Here is a 16,314-nt window from a genome sequence, read left to right as displayed (position 1 = left end):
AACATGATGCAAAATTGCTGAGTTGAAACACCGCGTAAAATTTTGACAGATGATTGCATATTATATAGTAGATCAGAACATCATTTTAGAAACATTTCATTTTATTATAAAATACTTGAATTCATTTGCTATTTATGTTTTTTTATTAATAAAATATTAAACATTTGAATGTTATAAAATAGTAAAACGTTAAAAAATATGTATGTTATTATTATATTTCGTAATATAAAATTTATGCAATTACAGAAAGCAAACGCACACACGAGTGCGCGTTTACTAACGATAATTACCTCAAATTTATAACACAAATTGGTATGTACGCTAAACGTGTGAGTTTACTTTTTATTATTGTATGGCGACATTTTAGATTAACGGTGAAACGAAACGCGTAGAAGTTTGCGGTTCGTTAATTCGAGCTTCAAGCGGAAGTCGTCGATTTATCGATTCAATCGGTGGACCTTTCGTTTTTTTGGCAATTTTCAAAATCTACAAGGTCCGTGGAAGTTTGGAAAAATGGCATGCAATCGCACGCGTGCTTGTGCATTGGAAACCGAATATTAAACACGTTAAGCAATTTAATATATAAAGAAGATTTAAACACTTTCTTTGTAACATTGTGTAGATTGTAGAATGCTATATTCATAGATAAGGTGACGAAAAATGTTTTGGAAACACAAAGGAGATAATTTTATTTCATAAGAAATATATTTATATATAATAATTTGTTATTTTCTTATGAAAAAAGCTGCGCAGCGGGAATTTTTTATTATTTAAAAAAAATCGATTTATGTTTGACTGTACACTGCAATATTTTTTTTATCAATATTGAAATATTTTGCATTTAATTTACAAAATGTTGTGAAAATTTAATTAAAAAGTTAATTTAAATTTTTTTTTAAATTTGGATATATATCAAAGTAAATGTATTTTCTATATTACATACTATATTTATTTCGATAAACAATCTTTGCATTATTTTAATTGATCCGCGTACCACCATTTAAGTATTACTGTTTCACTACAATGTTCAGTAATATAAAAATATCAAGAGCATTAACATGGGTTAATTTAAAATGCATTAAAAACATAATTAACAATAAATATATCAATAAAACTAATAAAAATTCTAGCTGTGCAATAAATTTATATATAGTTTTTAAATAAAATTTATTTAAATCTTGTCTATTAGATTAGGTTTATCATATTTAAAAAAAGTGATAAATAGTGTTTAGTTTAAGGCCTAAATTTTTCGTCAAAAAATTACCCAATATTGGAACATTTATCGATTTTTTTGCTAGTTAATCTTTTAAATATTATATTTTATATAACACAAAATAAATTTTAAATATCATAAATATTTTAAAAAAATTGAAAAACTTTTTTGGTTAAAAAATCGTTACAGAAAATATTCAGTATCTTTTTTAAAAAATATTTATAGATCATTTTTATGGTAGACTATAGTATATTATAATTCAAAGTGCAATTTTTTAAATTAAAATGATTCAGGCTCTAAATTAAAATTCAATTTTTTTAAATATGTCAATTTTTTTTAAAATACTTTTTACAAAATTATATTTTTATGATTGATTATTGTAGAATATAATTGAGTTTTAGGTTCTTCGTTCTTATTTTGAATTTTTGAAGTAGAGCAGTTTTTGCTAATAAAATTGCTAAACAAACATTATGATTTTACAAAATATTTTTTTTTTAATTTATTCTAGTATATTATGTTTCAATATACAATTTTTACTTAAATGAAGTTCAGTTTTAGGTTCCACGTTTTAATTATGAATTTTTTAAATAGAGCAGTTTTTGCTAATAAAAACGCTACAGAATAAAAAACAGGGTATTTATGAATAATTTGTAATAATACGGCTTATTTTTTTCTACATAATTGTTATTGTTGCCTTTTTTATTTAATATATATTTTTTATAGGAAAACGCATTTAAATAATATTTGTCAGCACGCAAAACTCAAGAAGTCTTTCTAAAATTGCAAAGAGTAGGTTTTTAATTATTAAAAATCGCATCTAATTTTAGTGGCCCCTTTTTATGATTATCTATAAAAAAATATTGATAGTGATTCAATTTAGATACTAGTATTTAGAAATAAATTTAACTCTTTTCCTACTTGTAATTATTTTATTTAATGTATTACATATTCTATTCAAAGAAAAAGCATCCAATTTAATTTTATAGAAAAAGCGTATTTTTTAAATAATGTTTGTCGGCATGCACAACATTAAAAAAATCTCTTTAGGAATAAAATTTCACTATTTATTGCTAAAAATGTCGTGTTAATTTAATTCAATAAATAAAATAGTGAAATATTGCGCCATTATTTGAAGGAATAATACCACAAAATAACAATCTGAAAGTCATACGTCAAATTGCCTTTATGAGATCTTTGGATGTGTTTCTGTGAGATCTATCATAGACACTGCAAAATATTCTCAGCCTAGTTAAGTGAAATGAACTAATAAAATTATAACATACCATTTTACAATTACTGTAATACATTTCACAATAATTTATTCGGAATATGCAAAGAGAAAATACATAAAAAATATATACAACAAGATTTTATTGATATTAAGAATCGCTTCTAGTTTTAGTGCCGCATATTAAAAAAAATATGTTTGCAACTGCCTATTGAAAAACGAAGCTATTTAAGCCTTTTTTATAAATATAAAAATACCAATATTAACTCAATATAAATACTAGTAATTAGTATTTATAATATAAGTTACAGAAATTACGGTCATATTATTATACAAAATTGTAATAATATTTATATTTTTTTGCATATTTGTAATGAATTATTTAATATATATTTGAATCAAGGAAAATGCATCTAATTTAATTTTATAGAATTAGTGTGTTTTTTTAATAATGTTTGTCGGCATGCCAAACATTAAAAAAGCAGTCCATCAATTCTTTCTTATTGATATAAATAATGTTATTTTAATAATATAAATAAAAACGCGATATCTTTACAAATAGCAAAATACAACAAAAAATATTCTAATGTGTTTTTGTGAGATCTATCAATGGCACTACAAAATATTATTATACTAGTTAAGTAAAATGAATTGATACAATGATAACATACTATTCTACAATTATTAAATGTTTACAATAGTATACTTTCACACATAGAATCTATAAAACAACATACAGCAAGATTTTTTAACATTAAGAATCGCTTCTAATTTTAGTGACGCATATTAAAAAAAAAATATGATTGAAACTGCTTATTGAAAAATGAACCTATTGCAGCCTTTTTTTATGTATATATTTATCTGATATAAATACCAGTATTTAAGTAATTATAATTTAACCTAATTTATAATTTTTTATTTTAGATTTTACTAATTTCATTTGCAAAGAAAGTCGTCGTTAAGAAAATTAATCCTGGTTTAGCCTCGCGATTTCTAACCGTATTATTCAAAAGCTATTACTTAGAACAACAAATTAAGTATGATCTTCCTCTACTTACAGTACCTACAGTATTTTGCAAATGATTGATAACGAGGGCAGTCAGACGAGATCGGATCAGTGGGGAGCTTTTTGGCACAAACAATGTGATAAACGACAATAATGACCGGCGATTCGCGAAAGTGCTCATCCAATCATCCAATTTCAGTCTAATCAGGTCGTGCGCCTGCTCACTATACCATGTCTACAATAAATAAAATATACTGAAAAATCTCACGTCTATGTTTCAGCGTCGATTCACGAATTCGGCAAGTGTTGTTGGATTTGTGGATATTTGGTGAATTGTAGTAGGCGATTCGAAGTCGGCAGTAACCGGTGTGATGTTCGCTCGTCAGTAGCTCCGACGGAACTGAAGTACTGACGAGCAATTGATTCCATTATAAACGACGAATAAATCAAAGCGGCGTCCATACATCCCCATCGGCTGTCTGTAAGCGGTCGCTCCTGGCGCTCATCCGACGGAGGTATTATCGATTTTCATTAGTGCCTGAGGTAAAGCGGTCACACATGAAACGATTTGCGCTAAAATCAAAGACTGCTTTCATGTAAATATATTAGTCAACGCCTCGTTCTGTTAATTACACCATACACAAGGTTTTTGCAACAAAGGTCAGATAATTCAATTTATAAATAAAATTATACGACAATATCTATCATTATTTGTATGTATTTTTTTAGTATTTTAGCAACGAACTAATTAATATGACTTCAAATGATAACTTTCATGCAACATTCAGACCCAAAATTTGTAATTCGAATTGCTTTTCGCAACGATCCATAAAGTTTCTATTGAAAACCAAAACATAAATCGAAAATGACGAAACATACGCATCTGTTTAATTTTTGACCTTTCATAGTCTTTCAATGTCGCAATGACTTGGAAACCGAACTAATTTTTCATCAACTTATAAATATGCATACAATAAAGTCAAACATCTTTCCGACAACGGATGTACTTCTTATCAATTCCATTCAATCATATATTTGTTAGGGATAAACGATCATCAAGATATACGCTGCAACAGTTTGCAACAGTGACGTTTATTTACGACTATCCGTTAATTGACCAGTTGAATTTAGTTATTTAAAAAAATGCAGTGATGATGACTATATGTTTTTGCTACAGTTTTAGAGTATCAATGACGTATCATCTTCAGCTCCCAAAAGCAATGGAGAAAATCCGATCTAGCTGGTAGTCCGTTTTATCATATGTATAAATATATTAAAAAATAAAATAAAATGTAAAATTTCAGTTTATCACTATAATATGCATTGATAGCTGTATCTCATAATGTTCTTTAATCGGAAAATATCAATTTAAAATAAAGAGGCGCGGATCAATGAGTGCGAAACCTGGACGCAACCCTTACCGCTTTTCACATCAAAATGTGCGGTGTGTTCGACCATTTTTTCTTAGGAAACGAAACCGCACCACAGTAGATTTACCTCGAATGGTTTTCTAGGAACGTTATTACTATACTTAAAATGAGAAATATATTTTGATATCATTTTTGGAAAACATAAAGAAGCCCGCTCGCCTTAGCAGAGTTTCTAACTCTGCGAGCGCAAGTTTGATGATCTTATTCCAACGAGATTACTTTTAAAATTGATCAGTGATTTCTGATGGTATTGGAGATTCGTCTAAGATACCATCTATGATCAATAATCTTCAGCTCCCCAAAGCAATGTAAAAAATCCAAGTAGGTCGTGCATTTTAGCCATAAATGAAATCGACATTATCGACAAAAACTTGCCAAGTTGCTTAATATAATTCTTCTCAAATATATCCAAAATCCCTGAGCAGGCGCTAGAATACTAACAACACGGTTTCACCCGCTTCGTTCTACGGTCATGTACCACGTTCTTAAATTTTCCAGATTATTTTGTCCGGAGGAATTCCATTACAGTTTAGGCGTAAGTGGTTTAGGCAGAAATACCGCCTATGCACATCATCAAAGCTCACGAGTAACTTTATAAATTCATTGGTGATACAATAAGTTATTATTGTTGATCCCTACAAGAATAGGATTCGTATACGTATTTGTATCTAGTGTTAGAATACAATTCAATAATGCAATATAGTTAGTAAGAGGTGGTGTCGACAATCCGTTAATGCTCAGTGATTATGGAGAGCCAAAGAGAGTCGCGATCGCATTACATATTCTTGATCATCATAGCCTGGACGAGAGCGCTAGAAAACGCTCCATTTACTGCTATGTAGCTTCTCAACGAGCTTACTAAGTACAAAGATGTTTTCTGTGATAGCTATGTCAGATGAATATAAATAATGAGGCAATATTTCATAGCCTAAAACATTGGCGTAAAAGATAATTAGAGATTTTTAACAGAATGAGGACTGGGTATCACATTCTTGTAGTGAAATATATCACAAAAGAGGCTGCTAAATTTTATTTTATTGTAATATCGGTATCGCGAAATCCTTTAGAGCTTTATTTAGCTCAACCATTATGTTGTTTTCGTAGCACATTACAATACGAACAAGAAATGGATCGTTTATTTTAACGCTTATTTCTTTGGTTTTAATTCAATTCGTGCGGTACCCATATTTTTTGCTTTTTTTATTTGCTTTTTAGAACTGTTTAAATACTAACTTACATTTTTAGGCAAGCTTTTGAATTGTTGTGTGTGATTCTGATTCAATTAACGCCTTATCAACCGAAGGAGGACACCCATGACCATTTTTTTCTTTGAAGCTCTTGTTCTTTGTACAAAATCATAAATTTATGCATTAATTAATTAATTTAATAAACTTATTTTTATAACTACAAAAATATATAACTATCATATATTTGAATACGGTTTACACACCTAGATTGAATTTATTTGGTATTCATCTGATATCTTTTTTAATATATATTCATTATATATAAATTGTTTTGACATATTGCTTCTTATTCTCGTGTGACATTGGGGCTACGAAGTACCAACGAAACACTCATATGACTGTTTAAATAATTTATTTATTCTTTCAAAGTGTGTTACGTACCCCGTGTATAAACTGTACGGCCCCCAACTGTATAAGAAAGAACAGAAAACGCAAGATTGTTTTGGTCCAAGCAATTTGGCCATAACGATAGTTTTACTGGGTATGTTTTAAAAAAATAAAATCATTGGCACATTACAATTATAACAAAAAAAGCAGAACGCACAAATAACTTGTTAACTTTAAAAAACTTTATTATTAACCACTTAGCATGCGGGTGCATTTTACATTTAGGTGTATAGTCTGCTCTTTTACTTTTATCAACATTTTTAAATAAATAAAATAGATAATTACTTTTACATTTATTAGATATATGTTAGTAGGATGTTTAAGATACAAGGTGGAATATTATTATTTCCAGCAGATTTCACTTTGAATATATGTTTTTATTAATTTAGTTTGATATGTTTATTATAATTTTAGTTTTATAAGAATAAACAAAATAAATACAAGGAAATTCATTATTATATGACCCATTAAACTTTTGCTTTTCTGTGATGTAAATCAAGTATACAAGTCATCTCATTAAAAATATCAAATAAAAATGCATTTATTCGATTTTAGCACTTTGATTTTGACTATTTTCTGTTATGATTATTACTTACTAATATTTAAATTTTTCAATGTGCGCTAAGTGTACATCACCGTAAGGAAAATATTAATCAAATTATAAAATAGTTTAGCAACATCTGTGCAATTATCACTGAACCCATTAAAACAATAATACTTAACATTGTTATAAATATACTTTCCTATGCCATGAATACATGAAAATATTTTATATTTTTTTTGTTGAACAATAATAGAAATGGTACAACACTTGTTTTATATATACATATATAAATATCTTATTTAACTTAATACACCAATCATAGTAATACTCGTGATTCAATTTACTATTTATAATTACACCTGAATAATTAAATCTATTAACTATATCTAAATTACAATCTTTCATTTCTATTTTTACATCACTTACTAATTTATAGTTAATCATCATTATGTTTCTCTTTTGCACGTTTAATTACAAATTATTAACCTTTAACCATTTTAATTAAAAACACTACTCCTTTAATATTTTATGTTACACTAAAAATATTTATGATGTCCTGACAAAAATTTGCAACAATTATCATAAAATTAATAAAATTTGGTTACGTTTCGTATAATTCGCGTTAAATTTTGGATTTCGAACTTCATAGCTGAATCAAGGTAGACGCGAAGAGGGAAGTAGCTGCTTCCTTGCTCTCGTTCGATGCTCGGCGTAGCTCTACTTAATACGAATTCGGATGAACTAAAGTCGGGAAGTTATTTCAAATGGAAGTGTCTGATGTGCATCATTTATGCGCTTGCCAAAATCATGTCCTTGTCTATAGTAATTGCGACGATTTAGCGGTGGAATTCGTTTGTTTTTATCTGCTGTCTTTCTTGTAAGAATGCCTATACCTAACTAAATGAGATTCAGCAACACATTTATAAATACAAAAGCGTCTGTGATAGTATTGAACGACATTTGTGTGTTTTGTTAATTTTGGGATGCATTAACTTAATTCACCGAAACTCCGATCGTCACGTACGTTGACAGAACAAGTTTATTATTTGATAACATTTTGATTTTTTATACTTGTTTGATATAATATCCTTTTATTTATAATCCAATAAATCATATTTAGACGCTTTTCCTACTTTAGTGAGAATTTTGATCTAATATTTGTAATTTTGTTGTAACTGTTATATGTCACGTAAATATATAATCAATTACATAATAAAAACAAATAAAGGCTTTGATATAATAAGTAAATAAGTGTTGTATAAAATTTTACTGCAATCGAATTATTTGTTATAAATAAATAAATTCGGACAGCTAATGATTTTGCCTTTGGCAATGGTAGTAAAATTAAATAAATTTAGATTCAATTACAAATATGTGTTATAAATAATTCACATTTAACTAACGAACTTATAATTCGATTATTAATGTTAGTAATGCGATTTCATTTGAAGCTATCTAGTTCTATTAAGAATACACATTTAAATTTCACATTATTTATTTTGTAAATTATATACAAGTACTATAGTTAAATACATATTTAAAATGTATAATATTTTTCGTTCTATGAAATAAAAAATAGTTAGTATATGATATTTCTTTCAACGAATCACGGAAGCCATTCGGCGTCGTTGTCGGGGTGAAGAAGCCTAGCGCTTGCTGTCGGTCTTTCTGTGCTCTCTCCGTTGTGAGCTATGTTGTTGTAAACTTTTTTGCCAGCGCTCGCGACATATTCGAATCCATCTCCTAAAAATAGTTTAGTTGTGGTTTAATTATAAAATACAATGTTAAATATAAAAAAAATCTAACCGATTTTATCTCCAGTCTTTCTGACAACGTCGGCGATGTTGTGAGCCGAAAAAGTGTCAGGGTTGATGTTGATGTTGACTCCTTCCGTTTCTCCGCCAGGATGTTTAGGACAACCGTTCTGGGAGATTATGGACAGGTCGTACGGGTCAACGCCGTATCCTGACAGTCTATTTCGTATCTAGAAACATATTTTATTTTAAGATACATTCTTAAGTATTATCTTACACTTGATCTTTCTAAATGTTAAAGAACAAATAGGTTTACCCCCACGTCAAAAAAATCTCACTTAGGTTGGTCTAAACATTTTGGGCCTTAATACAAATTTTGTTGGGCATGTCCCAAATAAATTCACATACTAATCATGCGTAATTTAATATGGATCAGGACGATTAAAATTAATGCCTTCCTGAGTTTATTTAAATAAAATAAATTAACTATTGAACCGAGATTCTCACGTCGTATGGAAAATCAAATCTCATTGGGAGTCGAAATCTTGAGATATACGATAAGATAATACGACAGTCTACTATATAAGGGTTTAGAAAACAGGAAATATTGTATGTGGAAATTAAAGTGTTTTTAATATGTAACTATATTTTAAATTGGAATTTTTTGCTTAAAACTGTACTAAGACCTTTTAGATTTTTATAAACCACATTTAACAGTTTCATTCGAATTGGTTGAATGTTTTTTGCTGTCCGTAATATCAATCAACGGGCTTGGCCGAATTCGGCTAATAAAAATATTAGGACCGGTTTGAAACTATCACCTGTTTTATTATATAATTTTGATTTCATATTTTATGTGTTACGTTTATATAATATTTAATAGATGGAATTTGTTTACCTTGTCGATGTATTGCTTATCTAGATCTCGCCTCCTAGACAAAATGGTAGCTGATTGTCTGTGAGCGAATGTCAATTTTTGGCAAGTGAATATAGAGGCGTAGTTGTCATAGTCGGTCATTAGGATGGTATAGGCTGCAGATCCCGCTACACCTGTGTAATATAAAAATAAATTAAATCAAAGGAAAATAATGTAGACCACTATAATATTTTTTAAAACCAAAACTAGTTTCCTATTGATATCTAATAATTTCTCAAAATATAATACATACATTTAATTACTGATAATTCAGCTAAGAATCGGTTTACTTTTCAACAATATATTTGTCACAAATATATTGATTTATCAGATATTAAATACTCAATAATAAAATTACATATATTTTTAAATGTAAAAATTGAAACTTTTGCTGTGAATTTTGCTACAAAAAAAAATACAAAAGGCAATTATTAAATGGTCAGTAACGTTGGAGTGAAAATCAGTAATATTATTAATATATGGTCAGTTAATATCTGTAAATTGTTTTTGACTCAATATTAAAATTACAATTTTTTAAAATAGGAAAAATATTCACTCAAAAAAAATACAGATATTACACATTTCGTATTACAGTATAATAGTCAGTAACTTATAAATAAAACCGTCTGTATCATTTTAAATAATACATAATCAGTTAATAATTATAAATTATTAGTGTTTTTATTATAAATATTCAGTAACTTTTTAATAAATGGGTCAGTAAAGCTTCTTTTATATAAAAAACTAATAATATTGGTTTTCTGTATTGTATTTATCTATTTAATTTCGGTTACAGTAAAACTATTATTAAATTTGAAATCATAACAATATTACACACAGACCCAATATTAATTACTGACAGTTTAATTTATTTTTTCACCAAAAGCTATCAAAACTACTGCCATTAAAAAATATATATATATAATATTCTAATGATTTTTGCAAGAAAAAGCAGTAAAACTTAACTGAAAAAATAATTATACATATCTCATCATTGTGACAAAACTGTGCGATGGCAATTCAAAAATTAAAATATGTTGTTTGTCAATATTTTTTAATTAAAAAAAATTAAAATATATATTAAAAAACGATTTATTGCTTGATATATTTCAGTAAAATTTTAATTGAATTAGGTTTATTCGATCATTTTGTAACTCTGTTTTTTTCCACATAATTTTTTAAGCATAATTTAACCTTTTAAGGAAAACATGATACAAAAATCACAAAGGCGATAATATATATTACGCATTCTTAATTAATTATTACATATCAGCGTAAAAGTGCGATATAACTACTGTTTTTATTATTATTATTAATATCAGTATATATACATCTTATTTAACTGCATATATTCGTAGTAAACGTAGCCACCTGGCGACGTCATTGAAAATTAATTTTAAGTGAAACTTTTTGTTTTGAACCAAATTTCATTTTACATTATAATAGCAACACGTTAAAAACTATTTACGCACATATTAATCACGTTCTTGTTATTGCTTAACATTTCTAAGAAATACTTTTACAGATTACTTATTTACGTATTAATAATTTAATTGCTATACTTGGTAAAAAGTAAAATAAATAAAAATAACGATAAATTTACATTTATCTCTGCATTTTTATACAGATTTTTGAGGTTTGTAAATGATTTTTAATACTTATTAATATTTTATATATGTTACAGTGAATATGTATTACCAGTGAAAATATACTTTCATTGAAATTTCAGAGAAATTACATAGGAATACATTTTCATAGGTAGATATATATTTTTACTAATATTTTACTTGTTTAGAAAAACAGCGCAACGCTCAAAAACTAATGAGTGTGTACGCCCCGTTGCGTAACATTGCTGGTTTGGCCCTAACGGCTACAAAGGTAGCTAACAATGCTTTGCTAAATAAATTTGTTCGCGACAGTGAGCGAGCGCTGGTCAGAACAGTAAACACCCCATGAATAACTCTGCAACGAAGGATTATATAAATTGGCAACATCGTGTAAATTTTACCTAACATAAAGTGTTCTAACTAACGCTTGCTCGCACTTAACCAGTTTTAATTTTAAATCGTATTTATGTAGCAAAATGTTGTTGGTCGTTTTTGTAACCATTAGGGCCAAACCATTGGCAACCTCGGCAAGGTCTGGCAATTTGACAGGCGTCTTCAAATACTCTATTCTATCTATTTTAACACGTCTAATTAATTTCAAAGCATATTAATAAATGTTATACATATGGGGGAATCCGTTGTTCCGAGAGCATTAATTATACAACATCTGTACTATACGGTCTGAGAGGACACTGATAATATCGATTTTCACCCAAGTCTACGATGACCATTCGTACTGGATTTACCAGTATAGTACTGATTTTTTAGTCATCCGTGAGATGTGACCAATTAAAAAATCGTTTTATTTCATAAAGGTGACCAGACGTTCTCATTTGAGGAGGATTGTCTTCGAACAAAAATTTCCGGTCACCTTACCCAAGTCGCATTTGGCTTGTAGAGATAACAAATTATTTTATGTTGTGTCTATAAGGTCCATCAATAAACTTAGAGGAGTTTAATCGAAGGCTTCAGACCTTCCCCGAAACCTTCACAACAACAGGATTCATTACTGACAAGCTTTATCGCAACGTACGCTCCATGGTCTGTCCGCAACTCGATTATCCATCGAGAATTAACAATGTAAGATGTAAATGAGGTTATGCCAAGAAATTGATGCATTAAATATTATATACTCACTGAGAGGGAATCTGACAGTCATCTTAGCCGGAATACTAGGCTCGTTCATGCTGAGCACTCCCTTGTATTTATAATCGTGCTTGAGTGGAGTCAATCCCAAGACGAAATGCTGAGAAACCTGCTCCAACTCGTACTCTCCCGGTTCGTCACCCCTGGTGAAGTTATAAGTGATGCACGAGGAAGCCGTGGAAGTTTTTTGTACGGCATACCAAACGCCTAACATCTGATACAAACAAATGACTCAGAAACAGTTATATTAAGCTGAGATGGCGATCGAGTCGTACCTTGTTCATGGAGAAACCTGGCATCGGTTCTACCACTGGACACGCACCTAAGTGGTAGGTATGTCCTTGAGCCCATCCTGCGAAGCTCAAGACGGCCACGAAGCAAAGCAGGCGAGACATGTTCGATATGTGCGATGACTACTCGTCGAGTGACTAAAGGCCGATTTATACGCGCGTATTTAACAGGGTTGACCAAAGTCGTTTCTCGTTAACTGTAGAAAACGATGACGCATCGAGAAACGACGCGGTATATCCCAACAAAGGAGAAGAACCACAATATAGTCAGGTGGTCAGGTCTCGACTCAAACGCCACTGAAATCCTTATCGCAAACATTGCCCCCGATGACCTGCTCTGTTATGCTTAATGTTGCGCTCTGACCAATCGCCACGACGATTACTCATTCTTTATTACGAAATAATGGATTTTGATAAAAGTTTACTCAGTCCTTCGTCCATCGTCCTAAGATAAAATATGCTAAACTGTTTGTCGTCGCTGAATTAGTTTTTCCTAGAATGGATCACGCTTGAATCGAAGCGTTGATCACTGCAATAGAATAATGGCAGGATGATTCACAAGAGTCTGCATACAGTATTATTAACAAATTAGGCAGTAAAAACATTAACGAATATTTTTCAGTGCTTCGATTTTATTCAAAACTAGTTGACCTTGCTTTATCAGATAGAGCAGCTGCTTTTTACATTCTTAGAACACGTTGAACGTAACATTAAATCATAACCAACGTCACGATTTAATATGTATTTTTTTGGAATAATGTGAGTTGTGTTTCAATTATAAATCTAAAGCTAAATAATAAAGTAAGTAGTTGCTCAAAAATTGAGCTTCTCTTATCGAATTTACATTGATATTGGATAATTGGACCTCATTGATCAATTGCTAATTGAGCTAGATGACTTATCGGTTATTATTTATATGTTCTCAATTCTGCAGTTTGTATGTATTTGCAATTCTCGTGAACTTTTAATTATGCTGTGCTAACACTGTGTGTGTGGAAAACACAACGCTTATCGGTTAAAAGCGGGAGACAAGGATGGAACTTTTTCTGTCGACCGGTTTTTAGTTAAAAGTCAAATATATGTTCATATACGTATGTTTATTGTAAGAAAGTTTTGTATATTATTTTACTCCGGTCGTTGTGTTATCTTTATTATGAACTGTTCAGAATCAAACTTTTTATTACATCAAAAATAAATTGTTAAAAAAGATTTTGTAAGCAATTTATTTTTTGTTTAGATTTTTTATGTACTGCCCGGGATCTGCATAAAAAGCGTTTGGCGACCATATAAGATGCCACAAGAATAGACTAGTGCTATGACGCTAAAAACTTCTGAACAGCGCAAATATTTTTAAAACTGAAATTTATTGTTGGCTTAACACGTGTTCAAATGCAGAATAATGAAGGCATGTATCATTTTAAAACATCTGAATATTCTGTATAAATTGACAAAAAACCTTTTAGTCACGTACTTCAAGACAGAAAGTCATAGTCTGTAATGTTTAAACGTGTTACCTAGAGGCTACGGACTTAGGTTCTCACAGTAAACTCGAATTTTTATTTATAAAAATGAGCTATTAATAAAAAACCGGCCTTAGCATCAACGTGATCAAAACTATAATACATATAATATATATATATATATATATATATATATATATATATATATATATATATATATATATATATATATATACCCAGTTGTAACACATTGGGCTTACGCCTGACAAGTTCCAACGGAAGATAAAGAAAACATTAGTGAAGTAATACACAGCGAGCGTAAAAAATTTTATCCGGCAATGGCCGCAAGAATTGTGCAGATAAATGTATATGAGATTGTGTATTATTTTAATAATTTTTAAAATTTAAATAGCTATTTTATTTTAATAAAATTATCTAAATAAACATTTCTAACCTCATTACTTTTTTCTAAAATATTTTCTTAATGGAACTATTAACATTTCAATTATTTGCTCAGTCGCTATTTTGAAACAAGATGACGCTGACGGGGCAAACTAACTATCGAACTTAACCTAGATATTTACAAGATCTTTTTTTTAGAATAAGTTTAATCATGGTTTAATTGAAATTATGGCAACCGTGTCTTCAAATTTCGTTACATACCATATTAATGAAAAAATAAAATTTGAAAATATATTTTTAATTTCTATTAGAAAATATTTAATCGTTTTACATTTCTTGTTTTGGTTTTTTTTTGCAATGTTACGATTTTTTATTTTTTTGAATCACCGCCATTTTGAAACAATATGTCGGATCAGGTTAGTTAACAAACAAGATATTTACAAGATTTATTTTCAAAACAAGTTTTATGTTAATATGAGTAAAACTATGACAGTTATCATATCTTAAAAAACATATAAATGCCAAATAAATGTAAAAAAACACATTTAAAAAAAAAATTATCTATATTTTTATTATTTTCCCCTTGTTCTTATTCGCCATAAATAAATATGAGCATACTGGTATAAATATTTAGCATAATGCTATTTGATAACTGCGAGTCAAGTATATTATGAAATGTGTCCCTTTGGATAATATTTTATAAATAAATATGTATAATACGTACACAAAAATACGTGTATGTTCATAGGTACATATACAATAAATTTAATAAGATTTTTATATATATATATAATATATGAAAATACACGGGCTTAATATAAGAGCCGCATATGGCCCACGAGCCGTATTTTTTTGCGCTCTATTTATATATTTGATTTAAATTTTGAATATTACTTATTTTATTTAATAAAATATATTACATAATTGTGCTATTTTTTATATATAACTTTCAGAACATCCCTATTCTTGCAGACGTATTATACGTAGACAGTGTGTGGGTAATACATTTTTACGTAATTGTAATGCGAGTACATCGCCGCTCTACCTCAATATGTGGATTCTCAACTGTGTTCTATTAACTTTGTTTTTATGCTGTCTAATAATTCAAGTGAGTAATGTGTGAATTATATCAAACTAGTATTTCCTTAAATTTATTATATTCCAGATTCAAGGCTCAGTTTTAGAGAAAGGTGTTAAGAGGAAGGGCGAAACTCCAGACGACGTTACAGTCGGAGCAGGTTTGAGCGACATGCTAAACGGGTCAGTGAAATCTCAAAAGTAATTACAGTTTACGAAGGTCTTCGCTCTCGGGTGTTTATTGTTCCATGATAAAACATAGTAGAGGTCGAAGATCTTCGTATTCTACGATAGCAATTTTTCTCAGATAAATCATTATTTTTTCATCGAATTTTAGAATGGGCCCTGTCATGTCGGATCGTTCCAGGTCCTTATTAGGAGTTATCAGAAGCGTTTTAAATAGTTTTAGAAATGTCATGCGTTTGGCGAGAGAATCTAGCTCTAACAACCCAGAAACGACATAAATTTTACGATTGAACTTTCATGTTTATATTTTGATGTTTTAGAGAATATTTATAATGTTTTACTGCATTGATATTATTTTAATGTTATAATTTATAATTGTGATGTATTCCAAAAATATTTAATAAAAAGGATTTTGCTTTTA

General features: G+C 29.1%; 2 protein-coding genes and 1 long non-coding RNA gene across 7 annotated transcripts in view; 1 reads left to right on the top strand and 2 right to left on the bottom strand.

Annotated features, from left to right (window-relative positions):
• The window catches only part of LOC148232578 (acidic phospholipase A2 PA4), a 10,328-nt gene extending 6,445 nt beyond the window's left edge, over positions 1-3,883 (bottom strand). For 2 of the 4 annotated variants that reach the window (XM_088192639.1, XM_088192642.1), the window contains exon 1: positions 3,716-3,854. The gene's annotated coding sequence lies outside the window, so the exon portion shown is untranslated. Of the gene's footprint in view, positions 1-3,715 lie in introns of all 4 variants that reach the window. The other 2 variants (XR_015810730.1, XM_088192640.1) reach the window with 2 other exon arrangements.
• On the top strand, positions 3,823-16,314 carry LOC148232576 (uncharacterized). 2 transcript variants are annotated; one of them, XR_015810732.1, is made up of 4 exons: positions 3,823-3,962; positions 15,584-15,738; positions 15,796-15,890; positions 16,045-16,314. It is a non-coding gene; the product is annotated as an uncharacterized LOC148232576 (long non-coding RNA). The 2 variants fall into 2 exon arrangements; XR_015810731.1 differs by having other exon boundaries at positions 15,796-15,908.
• Positions 8,533-12,908, bottom strand: LOC148232577 (apolipoprotein D-like). Its single transcript, XM_088192127.1, has 5 exons — positions 12,754-12,908; positions 12,470-12,692; positions 9,708-9,859; positions 8,862-9,039; positions 8,533-8,798 (listed from the first exon to the last, which is right to left on the bottom strand). The coding sequence occupies exons 1-5, from the start codon at positions 12,871-12,873 to the stop codon at positions 8,662-8,664; spliced, it is 810 nt and encodes a 269-aa protein (XP_088048253.1). The 5' UTR covers positions 12,874-12,908; the 3' UTR covers positions 8,533-8,661.

Source organism: Plectrocnemia conspersa, unplaced genomic scaffold (genome assembly GCF_051122295.1).
Source record: "Plectrocnemia conspersa isolate PC_06_02 unplaced genomic scaffold, ASM5112229v1 ptg000009l, whole genome shotgun sequence".
Classification (NCBI taxonomy): Eukaryota; Metazoa; Arthropoda; class Insecta; order Trichoptera; family Polycentropodidae; genus Plectrocnemia; species Plectrocnemia conspersa.
The sequence above is the reverse complement of the archived record's forward strand: the minus strand, read 5'-3'. Positions and strand labels throughout refer to the sequence as shown.